We start from the raw sequence: 12,539 nt of genomic DNA on the forward strand, positions 1-12,539 counted from the left end.
GTGGCCCTGCCATTTTATCCTTCCATCAGCAGTGTGAGAATCGTATATGCTCTATAGCCTTGCCAACACTTGGTATTGATGGCTTTTTATTTGTTTGGTTGGTTCTGCTTTTTTGTTGTAGTTTTCTGGGTTTTTTTATGGCTTTTTAAAAACATTAATTTTAAAGCCTACCAGTGTTTTGTTATATAAATATACTCTAACTTAACTAATGTCCGTTTGATGAGATTTTGTCCTCTTCTCACTATACCAAAGCCAGAACCTGGACAGTTCTGTTGTCTAGCGAGCTCTGAGGCTTGTTCTATGTATGACCTGATTAAGGAAGATTTCATATTGGAACCAGTTAACAGAGCTGATAATATATTTTTTCTTAACTGATTTTTCTCAAGTTTTCTGTTTTGAGTAGTATGATAGCAATATGAAGAATCCATGTAAAATAATTTTATTTTGTTGACATGAAAATCAATGTTGATTTCATGGTGGTTGTTTTCTTCACCCTTTAAAAATGCAGTATAGGCTGGGTGCGGTGGCTCATGCCCATAATCCTGGCACTTTGGGAGGCTGAGGCGGGCGGATCACCTGAGGTCAGGAGTTCGAGACCAGCCTGGCCAACACAGTGAAACCCCATCTCTACTAAAAATACAAAAATTATCTGGGCATGGTGGCACATGCCTGAAGTCCCAGCTACTCAGGAGGCTGAGGCAGGGGAATTGCTTGAACCCAGGAGGTGGAGGTTGCAGTGAACCGAAATCACGCCACTGCACTCCAGTCTGGGCAACAGAGTGAAACTCTGTTTCAAAAAAAAAAACAAAGAAAAAAAAAAGTAGTATTAAAAAATAACCATAATGTCTGAAACTAGACTTTTGGTGAAAGCCGAATTAATTATCCAGAATAATTTGCATTTTCTTAGAAGAGGCATACAGTGCCTACATTACATAAATCTTTAGTCCACTGGAAAACTGCTGTGTGAATTATTTGAGAATATAATCACTTAGGTTTTGGAAAGCTGTTTGAATTTTGCCTTTTGAAATTGAAAGATTTTTCCAGGCTGGGCATGGTGGCTTGTGCCTGTAATTCAGCACTTTGGGAGGCCAAGGCAGGAGGACCACTTGAGCCCAGGAGTTCGAGAGCAACCTGGCAACATTGTGAGACCCTGTCTCTACAGAAAAAATAAGAAATTAGCTGGATGTGGTGGGGCCTGGTACAGTGGCTTATGCCTGTAATCCTAGCACTTTGGGAGGCCGAGGTGAGAGGGTGTGGTGAGCCATGATTGCGCCACTGCACTCCAGCCTGGGAGACAGAGTGAGAACCTTTCTCAAAAAAGAAAAAAAGAAAGATGTTTCCAGTCGGAGAACTTTGCTTCACAGTCTTTTTTTTTAACACTCCCCTCTCCCATTTCCTCAAATTTTCTTTTGACATAGGTTTTTAAGTGTGTGAAACTCTAGGGGCTTGCTTTTAATGAGTTAAATGTGATCCCAGGACCTCCTGCTTTTTCTGATGCTAGAGGGTGTGATAGCTACTCTTCCTGTTGGGCATTATAGCTTTAAACGGGACGGGTCGACACAGGTGATATTCAGTAATATTCGGTTACCCTCAGTAATTCCTTGGGAGGTTTTAGGTATAGGTAACCTTCTCTGGTAGCTGAATGGTCTTTTGGAAACTGCCTTGTGGACTTACAAGACAGTTTTGTCTTTCCTGTTGTTACTTGCTTTTGCCAGTTTGTACTGAGTTATTCATTTTTTGGAATAGCTATGAATGGCCAGAATGAGCATGTGATTCTCATACTAGTAAGTTTTAGACATGCTTTTTTACTTTCAAATGTAGAGATTCTTTACATTTCTAAGTAATTGCTGTCAAGAGCTTCTTGGAGATAGCAGAAAACTACTGCTTTATATTCTGTTCAGTTTTGTGGAAAGCTTGTGTTGGAAAAATGTCTTTAGCTGTTGAGATTTCTTAAGAGGTCATATTGTAGCATACATAACTCTAAAAGTCTGCTAATTCTTCTCTGTACTAATGGTAATGACTCTAAAAATGGCTAAATGAATTAACAAATAAGCCAAAAAAAACCTTATTGAAGACAGTATTTTCAATGACCTTTTGTTTCCTAGCCCCTAAATCTTTTGGTCAATATCCGTAATGAGTAACAAAACTTGCTGACTTGACTTTTTTGCTCAATATCTTTTAAAAGTTTTATTATTCTAAATTAGGGGTGGAGTGGAAAGCAGTGGTAATTGAAGGAGCACAAATATAATAAACTGACAAATAGCTTTTACTTTAGAAATCTCTTTATCTCAGATTCATGGACCTTTTTTGGAGATTAATTTTAGAGGCCATTGTCGGGTCTTAATTAATAAACTGCCTTGATGTCGAAGAGATAATTTCTGAGTATATCCTAGCCAGTGCAGTCAGTCTTTACAAAGGAATCCAATAATAGTTTGCTCAGGTTGCAACTTCCTTATGGACTGGACACAGAGAATAAAGCACCCAGTAACCTAGAACCAAAAGATCCTTTATTAATTTCACTGTAATTTCAGTGCCCCCCAAAACCTATTTCTCTTTCTACATAGGTATCAGTCAGAGCCGGATCTCTCATTGGCTGTTGCAGCAGGGATCAGACCTGAGTGAACAGAAGAAAAGAGCATTTTACCGATGGTATCAACTTGAGAAGACAAACCCTGGTAAATAGCATTTCCTTTTATTTGTTGCATCTGAAACAAGACAGATATAATGAATTACTTTAATGACTCCATGTGCTAACTTGTTCAGTAAGATAGTTTCATACTTTACTATGGTTGCTTTATGCAGAAAAAGACTCTTAACAGTAAAAGCTAAACCCTGACTGTAATAAATTTTATTTTATTGTCTAATATTATCTAGTCATATTCACTCCTTCCCCTAAGACACCTCTTTGCTTTCAGGTTATATGATATTTCTAGCCATAGTTTGAAAGAACACCATGAATGTTCAGTGGCTGATTTTGTTTTCTTCAACTACATAACTACGTAAGATTCCGTATCTTTTTTTTTTTTTTTTGCAAATCTTGTTTGAATTAGTAATGTAAATTTAATATTTTTATTTAATTCATGCTGTACCATATCCAGTGATCTCTGCTAATGATTTTTTTTTTTTTCTAATTCTAATGACCTGGGTAATGGATGTATCTTTGGACTTTAGGATGCAGCTGCCCTGATGACTCCCAGGAGCAGCAGTAGATTGGGAAAGCAGAATGAAATCTTAAGAAAACTAAGATGACAAAAAAATTTATGTCTAGAGTTGGAAGAAGTAGGCAAGATCTATTCAAGATACTAACAGGTGATTTTATAAAGTGAAATCTGAAGTTATGGGACTATCTCAATCTATACTTTACACAGGCAAGTGACAGTGAGCCTGCCCTCATGTGTAAATTTAAGATTGGGTTGCGTTCTGTAATGCTGCAGCCTCAAAGCCTTTGCACACAGACTAAAACACTAGTTGAAATATTGCATAATAATAGCATTGGCTCTGAGGTAGAAATAAAGAATGTCATAGAGATGTATTTTTGTGTGTAAGTATGTGATAAGATTTTTTTCCCTAAAGGTCAGTTTCTCAATCCGAATGGTCCAGGCAGGATGAAACAGAAAAGAACCTATCAACCTCTACGATAATATTAAAAATCTATTCTGACTCCCAGTTTTTATTTTGAAATGTTTCAGATGTACAGAAAATTCAAAAGACTAACACAGTAGACACCTGTTTACTCTTTCTTAGATATAATAATTATTACCATTTGGCTGGGTGCAGTGGCTTACGCCTGTAATCCCAACACTTTGGGAGGCCAAAGTGGTCAGGTCACTTGAGGCCAGTTCAAGACCAGCCTGGCCAACATGGTGAAACCCTGTCTCTACTAAAAATACAAAAATTAGCCAGGTGTGGTGGGGCATGCCTGTATCCCAGCTACTCGGGAGGTTAAGGCAGAGAAATTGCTTGAACTCGGGAGACAGAGGTTGCAGTGAGTGGAGATGGTGCCACTGCACTCCAGCCTGGATGACAAAGGGAGACCTGTCTCAAAAATATATATATATATATATTATTAACATTTTACATTTGCTTTATTTCTATAAAAAAGTTAAGATTTATATATGTGTGTATTCAGCATTCATCTCCTAAGAATAAAGATAATCTGTATTACCACAGTCCTCATTATTATACCTAAGAAAATTAATAATAATTTCATATTATCATTTTATATCCAGTCTGAGTCACATTTCTCTAGCTATTAGAAGAATGTGTTTTGTAGCTCTTTCTTTAGTATCTCTTTTAGGTTGGAAAATTGGGATATCTCTTAAATCTAGTCACCCAAACTTTTTTTTTAAAATGACATGAACTTCTTAAGCCATGTAATTTGACAGAATGTCCCACATGCTGGATTTTTCTATTTACTTTTATTATCAAATATCTAATTTCTTTATCTTCTGTATTTCTGTAAGCTGGAAGTTAGAATTAAAATCTGAAGTCAGGATTCATGCTGAATATTTTAGGCAAGATTACTTCATAGATTATTTAGGGAGGCACGTACTAATGGCAGCAATTTATTTTGAAATGCATCGGAAAATAAAATGGAATTATATTTAGGGAAATGGATAGCTATGTGATAAAGTAAAATATGTGGTATGAGTATGGTTTTCACTTAAAAAATTCTTTCACTATTGTATGTTTGAAAATTTTTGCAATAAAACACTGGAGAAAAATACTTTGTAGGTAGTGTTTACCTAATATTGCCGCATATTAAGAGGCCTGTCAGCATTAGGAGGTTGTAGCACTATTCATATGCCAAGTTTGATGGTTTTGTTAAAATGGTGACCACCAGATCTTTTCTTTGCAGTTTGTGAATAATCTTTAGGGTGACACTTTGCCCCTGGATGAATATCCTTTCCTGCAACAGCTTTCACCGATGACCTTAGCATTCGTTGATGATTCTTGATTGAATCTGTTATTCTGATGGGGATTGCAAAATGGGATAATCAACTGGTAAGGCCAAATTCCCGCACTGGAGTTTCGGGGCTGGGCTCTAGTCCAGCCCTGAACTAGAAATAGGAAGGACGACTAAGGTGCAGCTCTAGGGCCACAATGGCATTGTTGCAGCTGATCTGATAGCCAGTTGTGGAATACTAACTACAGGAGTCCAGCTTTAGCACTGGGCTGATAGTGTTCTTCCAAAGCTGGGTTTTTTTTAAAATTATTGTTATTTATTTTAGCTTTTAGTCTTAATTTCCTATTTTAGTTTATCTTGAAACCAGTATTGGGAAATTAGAGGAAGGTAGAACTAGGGAATTGAAACCAGCAGCATTCATCTAGCTGATAATTAGGAGCTGATTTCTTTAAGTACATAGTGCCTCCTTTTAAGATGTTCCTCTAATTATATGCATTTGTTTTTCAGTAAGATTGCATTATTGTCACCTTTTAAAAAGTACTTTCTATTTTTTGTTTAAAAACCAAATCCTAACTACTGGTTTTCTCAGTCAAGTCAAGTTTTTCTGTGGGACATAATTTAAAGGTAGCTAGAGATAAGAGGGTAAGTTCGTAATTGCCATTTGGTAGTTGTTGTTGCGTTAACAGCAATTGGGTATTAGCAATTGAAATTTGTTTGTCTTTTTCTTTGCATTTTGACCTTTATTATAAAGGCAAATATCACATAGAATTCTTTCTTGATAAAAGTGATTTTGTTTTGTTGACTAAAATAACCTTTGATTTTAGCTAAAGAATTTGGAGCTACTATTATGTTTGGTTAAGATGAACTAAAATTATGTTAGCTTATAGGACAGCAGATCCTTCATTGCAAGTCATTTCAGACCTGATTAGAATCCACCCAGATGTCCCTCAGTTGAGAACTGGTTAAATAAATTAATGGCACATCTGTACAATGGAATCTTATGGAGCCATATAACTACTTTTTGAAGGCAGCTTTATATGAATTAAATTTATATGAGGTGATATGGAATTCATAAGTAAAAAAGGTACATAACAGTATCAAGGGCATATTTATGTGGGGGAACACACACACATACACATGTATATGCTTACCTAAGCATAGAAATCTCTGAAAAGCTGTGTTAGGAACTGGGAAGAATAGCTCTGTGGAGGGGAACTGAGTGACTGGGAGTACAGGGGTAAGGAGTTAACTACACAGCCTAATGTGTCTTTCTAAATTTCATACTATGTACTTGTATTATATATTTGAAAAATAAAGTGTAATAGGAAGGGGGAGAGAGACCAAAAGAAATCAATCTGCCTTGTAAGATTAAAAAGAAAGAAAGAAAAGGAAGAAAAACTTAGGTTTATATAGTCCAGACCTGCTTTTGAGAAGCAGGTAGAAAATAAGTTGTCAGTGATTTTTATCAAGTAATTCTTTTATTTCATAATTTTTTTTTCTGTCTAGGAAAGATAGCTCATTAGGGTAAATGTAAATAGTGTGATCCCTTTACATATATTCTGAGAAGAAAATGCAAAATTAAGAAAAGTCACAAAACGAAAAACTACTTTTTCTTTTTTCTTCTGTAAATTTAAGCATTTAGAAAACAAAAATGTTTGTATATTCTATGACTCTATTCCTGGGCGTTGGAGCATTTCTCTTTGTATACTTTGAGTGAAGTCCTTTTGTTGTTGTTGAGACAGAGTCTAGCTCTGCCACCAGGCTGCAGTGCAGTGGCGCAATCTTGGCTCACTGCAACTTCTGCCTTTTGGGTTCAAGCAATTCTCCTGCCTCAGCCTCAGGAGTAGATGGGATTACAGGCACGTGCCGCCACGCCCAGCTGATTTTTGTGTTTTTAGTAGAGATGGGGTTTCACCATGTTGGCCAGGCTGGTCTTGAACTCCTGACCTCGTGATCCACCCACCTCGGCTTCCCAAAGTGCTGGGATTATAGGCATGAGCCACCGCACCCAGCGGAAGTTCTTTTTTTCAACCTCTTCAGTCTGGATCCAGTTGGATATGGCTTTTGGTTTTTTGTAAGTTTCTCTTTAAGTGGACTCATCAAGAAAAATAATAGAATGGATATTTAGGTTAATTTTACTGATAACCCGATTGATGTAGTTCTCTGATAACAGACTCATCATCAGAATTTACCAGCATAAATGAAAGCCTGCCAAGGCATATTAATAAAATAGGCTGATGGAAACTAATCAAATACATTTTATCTTGTTTCTTATGAAAACACTTACAAGAAAATACCTATTTTTTTTAAAAAAGTGAGTGCTAAATTCAGCATGGTTGACATCAAAAGTCCCTTTATTTAATCAAATTAAGTTCACAGTCTTTTTCCCTTGTCTAATTTAAACATTACTATAGCAGACAGGGTTTGCTGAGTTCCTCTTGGCATGTGGTGCATATTCTGCATGCTTCTAAACAATTAAATAAAATTTGCCAAGAGGGTTATGCAGCAAATACATGAGATAAATGTCATCAGAAGAAACGTCCAGTCCTTCACTTGCAGAGTGTTAGATCTCAGGGAAACATGTGTGTGACATGGGGGAAGATGTGAAATTACTTTTGGAGAGGTTAGTTCCTATGGATGGCGTAGTAATGATGTGCTTATAGTCCCTCACCCAGAGCTAACCCTGATCAGCAAGGACATTATGATATATGTAAAGAGAACACTTACCAAAATTTTTATATGTCTTAACAAGTTATAAAAAGAGTTTTGGGTTTTTTTTTTCCCTCATGGGTTTAGATTTGCTAGGTGAAGGTGCAAAATTTTGTTTTAATGGAAACTTAGATGGGGGGAAAAAAGATTTCTGTAAGGAAATAGACAACACACTTTTCCTGTTAGGACCTTAGCCAACCCAGAATTCCTGTATTTTACTTCAGAGGAGTTTAAAGGCTTATATACATTGTTCCTGCATTCTAGTGTCTTTGTGTTTTTCTGTTAGAGTCAGTAATTTTGAACTCGCTCTTGCTTTTCATCCATTTCAACCAAAGCAAGATGAACTAAGGTTTCCAGAACAAATCTGTTATTAATAGAGTGTTTCCAGAGTACTTTTTTGTGCTGTTTTTAACTACCGCTACATTGAAAAAGAAAAAGGAGCCAGAAAAAAATCTGAAAAGTAATGTAACATTATGTTTTAAAGTACGTATTTTGATGAATTTAAGATTATTCATTTTTCACCTTCTGTGTGTAAACTGTCTTGATTTCTTTTTTTTCCCCCACCCCGAGATGGAGTATCACTCTGTCGCCCAGGCTGGAGTGCAGTGGCACGATCTTGGCTCACTGCAACCTCTGCCTCCTGGGTTCAAGCGATTCTCCTGCCTCGGCCTCCTGAGTAGCTGGGATTACAGGCGTGTGCCACCACACCCAGCAAATTTTTGTATTTTTAGTACAGACAGGGTTTTACCATGTTGGTCAGGCTGGTCTCAGACTCCTGACCTCAGGTGTTCCGCCCGCCTCAGCCTCCTAAAGTGCTGGGATTACAGGCATGAGCCACCGCGCCCGGCCTTGATTTCTTTCAAAATAACCAGGCCACTACTTACTTTTCTGTCTTCTTTTTCTCCTTTTTTCTTCTCCCCTCTTCCTTTTCCTTCCTGCCCAGTTTTATTTCATCTGAATTTCCTTCAGTTCTTGAGACTGTCTTGACAATACTGAATATTACAAAGAAGCATAATATTAATAATAAACCCCAATACCAAGAAAGAACCATTATTATTAGTTGGCTTATTTCCTTCAACCTCTTGGTTAGGATTCTTTCTGTTCTGTGTTCTATTTGTACCCATTTACCACTCTGCTTACTAAGGAGCATGCCGCAATTATGGATGTGGCCTACTACCTGGAATTCACTGACCTATTGCCCACCCTCCATCCTGAAGCTCTTTCTTTCTTTACAAGGGTCAGCCCCTGGACAAGAGGTTGTATTCCCTTACTGAGTCTTATTTCTACCTTTATCTTGATCAGCCATGATAACCGGTTGGCTCTGTTTTAGTCCTTTTCACCCTTGCTGTAGAATAACATTTATATAATTTTAATTAGGTAGATTCCAGAGCTCTTGCTGTGCTGTAATCCCTAATTGTTTTCAGAAAAGCACTATAAGACTGTGAAACCCTCCAGCCCCCAAATTCCTGCTTATGTCTAAACTTAGTTAACTTTCAATTAGGCCCAGACTGAATTCTCAGTTTATTTTGGCAGAATGAAACCCTTTTAAATTGTTTAAAGAAGGGTTTCAGTTTAGAGTTTCATGTTGGGTAGAGCAGAAACGTTTTTAAACCAAGGGTTGGCAAACTTCATATAAAGGGCCAGACAGTAAATATTTTAGGTTTTGCAGGTTATATGATCTCTATCATAGCTACTCAGCTCTTCTGCTCCAGTGCATTCATAGCCATAGACAATCTGTAAATGAATGAACATGAGCATGTTTCAATAAAACTTTATTTACAAAAATAGGCAGTGGGTATAATTTGCCAACTCTGTTTTAGGGTGGGCTGTAAATCTCTAAAGCATTATATGATGACAAACTTACTTGTTTAAGCAGAAATGTTAAGTAGTTAAATATTTACTTTCCATCACATGCTATAAGAAATCACATACATATTAAAGGCTGAAACACAAAATGAAAGATATAAAGATACTCTGAGTGATATTCAAGCCCATTGGCCATAATACAAAAGACTGACAAATTTGACTGTGTTAAAATTAAGATCACAAAGCACACTATAAAAAACAAATGACAGACCAGAAAAAAATTGCATTCTGTATGACTAGCAATTGCTATGATTTCTCTGCACCCATAAGAAGAATAACCCCCTAAAAAAGGAACAACAGATAGAAATTCACAAGAAAAGATATAAATGGTCAATAAACAGGAAAAGATGCTCATTCTTATTAGTAGTGAAGTCTCTATATTAAAGGGAAATTTTTTGCTGCCAAATTTATACATTTGAATAATTAATAATAGTGTATTGGGGGATAAAGGGAAATAAACAACTGAGGATGATTGTGATAATTTTTATTAGTTATCTATTCTTATACAATAAATTATCCACAATTTAGCAGCTTAACACAAACAGCATTTATTATCTCATAGTTTTCATAGATCAGGAATCCAGGAGTGGCTTAGCTGGTTGTTTCTGGCTCAGAGTTCTGTAGAGGTTGCTGTCCAGCTGTCAGCCTGGGCTGCAGTCATTGGGACTGGATGGTCCACTTGGAAACTCACTCATGTGGATGTGGACAGGTCCCAGGTCCTCACTGCCTGTTGGTCAGAGACATCAGTTCCTCACAACATGGGCCTCACCATCCACTGCCTGAGTGTCCTCACACGGCAGCTAGTTTTCCCTTGAGTGAATAAGAGAGAAAGCATCCAAGACAGATGTCACAGTGTCTTCTGTATTCTGATCCTGGAAGTGACATACCATCACTGCCACATGCTGTTGGTCGCACAGCCTAATCATGGTGCAGTGTGGGAAGGGACTACACGGAGGTGTGCAGACCAGGAGGCAGGGATCCTTAGGGACCTTGGAGGTTGATGTCCACATTCCTGTGCTGGGACTGAATGTCTGAGGCCTTGTTTCTGTCTATCACCTGGTTTCTGCACTTCTCCATGTGGCATTTGCTGTGGCTACAGTGTCCAAGATGGCATTTTCTCTCAAATGCTGGCACCTGGGTGGAGTTGGCAGAAGACCCTGGGGACTGTCAGAGCATCTTTCACTCCATGTAGCCTCTCCACATGGCTATCCTGGGCTTCCTTACAACATCATAGTCTCAGGTTAGTCAGACTTCTTATATGGCCTCTGGTTTCCCCCAGAGCCAGCATTTTAGGAGACCTAGGCAGAAATTTCAAAGCATCTTATAACCTAGCCTTGAATTGTTTAGATTTTCTTGCTCAACAACCTGTCACAGGACTGGCCCAGATTCAAGGGCATGATTAGCCAGAGGTATGACTTACTGTGAGGAGCCGTCTTTGAAACTTGTCCCAGGAAACCATGATTGTGAAAGATGATGCTGACGTGTTCTAAAAGTAGTAGCAGTGCAAGGAATAAAAATTGATCTGATACTGGAAATATTTTGAAGATAAAATGAACTTGCCTATGAATTAGTTATGTATATGTGGGATAATTAGAGAAGTGAAAGATTAATTTGAGAATTTTGAGCTGAGTGGTTTGAAGAGGGTATCTATTTACTGAGATGGGAAAGACTGCAGGACAATAGGTTTGAAAAGCAAAATCAGGATTGATTAACATTTTGGACATCTGTGTAAGAGAATACATCTAAAGATGTAGCTATTAAGAAGGGGATCTACAATAGATCTGTAAGTCTTGAAGTAGAAATGCTATCCATGGTATTATTTGCAAGGTACAATAAAGAGAGTATTAATTCTATTAGGAAGAAACAAATATTAATATTCATTAATATAGAATTAACATATTTATTAATATTGCATAAACCTACATGTTCTAACATGTCTTTCTAGACCTGTGTTAAGCGTTTGAATTAAACTACAGGCAGAGAGAATTTTTTGAAGGTTTTTGATTAGAAGACCGATATGATCATAATTATGTTTTGGGAAGATGAATTTAACAGTGTAAGGAGTGAAAGAAGAGTGGGGTAGCCAGGGACTGAACTCTATGAAAGCATACCAAGTTACATTGAAAGTCTATGAAATAAGTTCATGGAGGTCACAGACAATGTTGCTTTCCTGGTTTTATTCTTAGCTTCTAGCCTAGAGCAAGCCACTTGAAAGGGATTTGTTAAATAGTGAATGAATGAATAAATGCATCATTGGCAGTTAAAGCTATTTGAGAAAAGAGTAATCTGAATTAGTAAAATGTCTCAATTATAGATATTTTTCATTGAAATTTTATTATGTTCAGGAGGTAACAGAATCTAGTATAGCATCAACAGGTAGACCTATGGAGACCTGATTTAGTTAGTAGACAAAAAGCATATCAAATATCATCTTATTTTCTTTCATGCTGTATTTCACTCTTTAAAAAAGAAAAGAGTTTACAAGAATTAGGGTTATTTTAAGTTTGTCTCCTACCTGCATAAATTCCTTAAGCTTATAACTTATTTGAATGGTTAGTAAAAGATTCTGAACATCTGAGGTATACTGTTCAAAAAGAGTATAACTATCAAGCAGGAATTTCAAAAGAAATTTTTCAGAGAAAGATACATTGATTAAGTTGTCACTAAGCCAAAGACCATACTTCCCTAGTCCCATAGGAAGTAGATGTCATATTGTTTTAAATAAACTGCAAGATATTTGCTAAAAGTGTCTTGTTTATTTCAGGCGCTACACTAAGTATGAGACCAGCCCCCATTCCAATAGAGGACCCTGAATGGAGACAAACGCCTCCCCCAGTCTCTGCCACATCTGGTACTTTCCGACTGCGACGAGGGAGTCGATTTACCTGGAGAAAGGAGTGCCTGGCTGTTATGGAAAGGTATGTGTCTCCTTTTTCTACGAATGATCTCCCAAACTTAGGGAAGACATCAACTCTGGATAGACTGGGACAGTTTTCATTTCAAACAAGTAACTTGGTATCTTGGTTCTATCTCTAAAAGTACTTTAGAATATCATAAA

At 37.2% G+C, this 12,539-nt stretch overlaps 1 protein-coding gene across 50 annotated transcripts in view; it reads left to right on the forward strand.

Moving 5' to 3' along the window:
* Positions 1–12,539, forward strand: part of HMBOX1 (homeobox containing 1) — a 166,146-nt gene that overhangs the window by 116,612 nt on the left and 36,995 nt on the right. For all 50 annotated transcript variants that reach the window (XM_009455119.5, XM_054657318.2, XM_009455124.5 and 47 more), the window contains 2 exons: positions 2,565–2,675; positions 12,246–12,399. In XM_009455119.5, coding sequence (XP_009453394.1) covers positions 2,565–2,675; positions 12,246–12,399 — 265 coding nt within the window. The remainder of the gene's footprint in view (positions 1–2,564; positions 2,676–12,245; positions 12,400–12,539) is intronic.

The sequence above is a fragment of the Pan troglodytes genome, chromosome 7 (genome assembly GCF_028858775.2).
Source record: "Pan troglodytes isolate AG18354 chromosome 7, NHGRI_mPanTro3-v2.0_pri, whole genome shotgun sequence".
NCBI classification, from domain to species: domain Eukaryota; kingdom Metazoa; phylum Chordata; class Mammalia; order Primates; family Hominidae; genus Pan; species Pan troglodytes.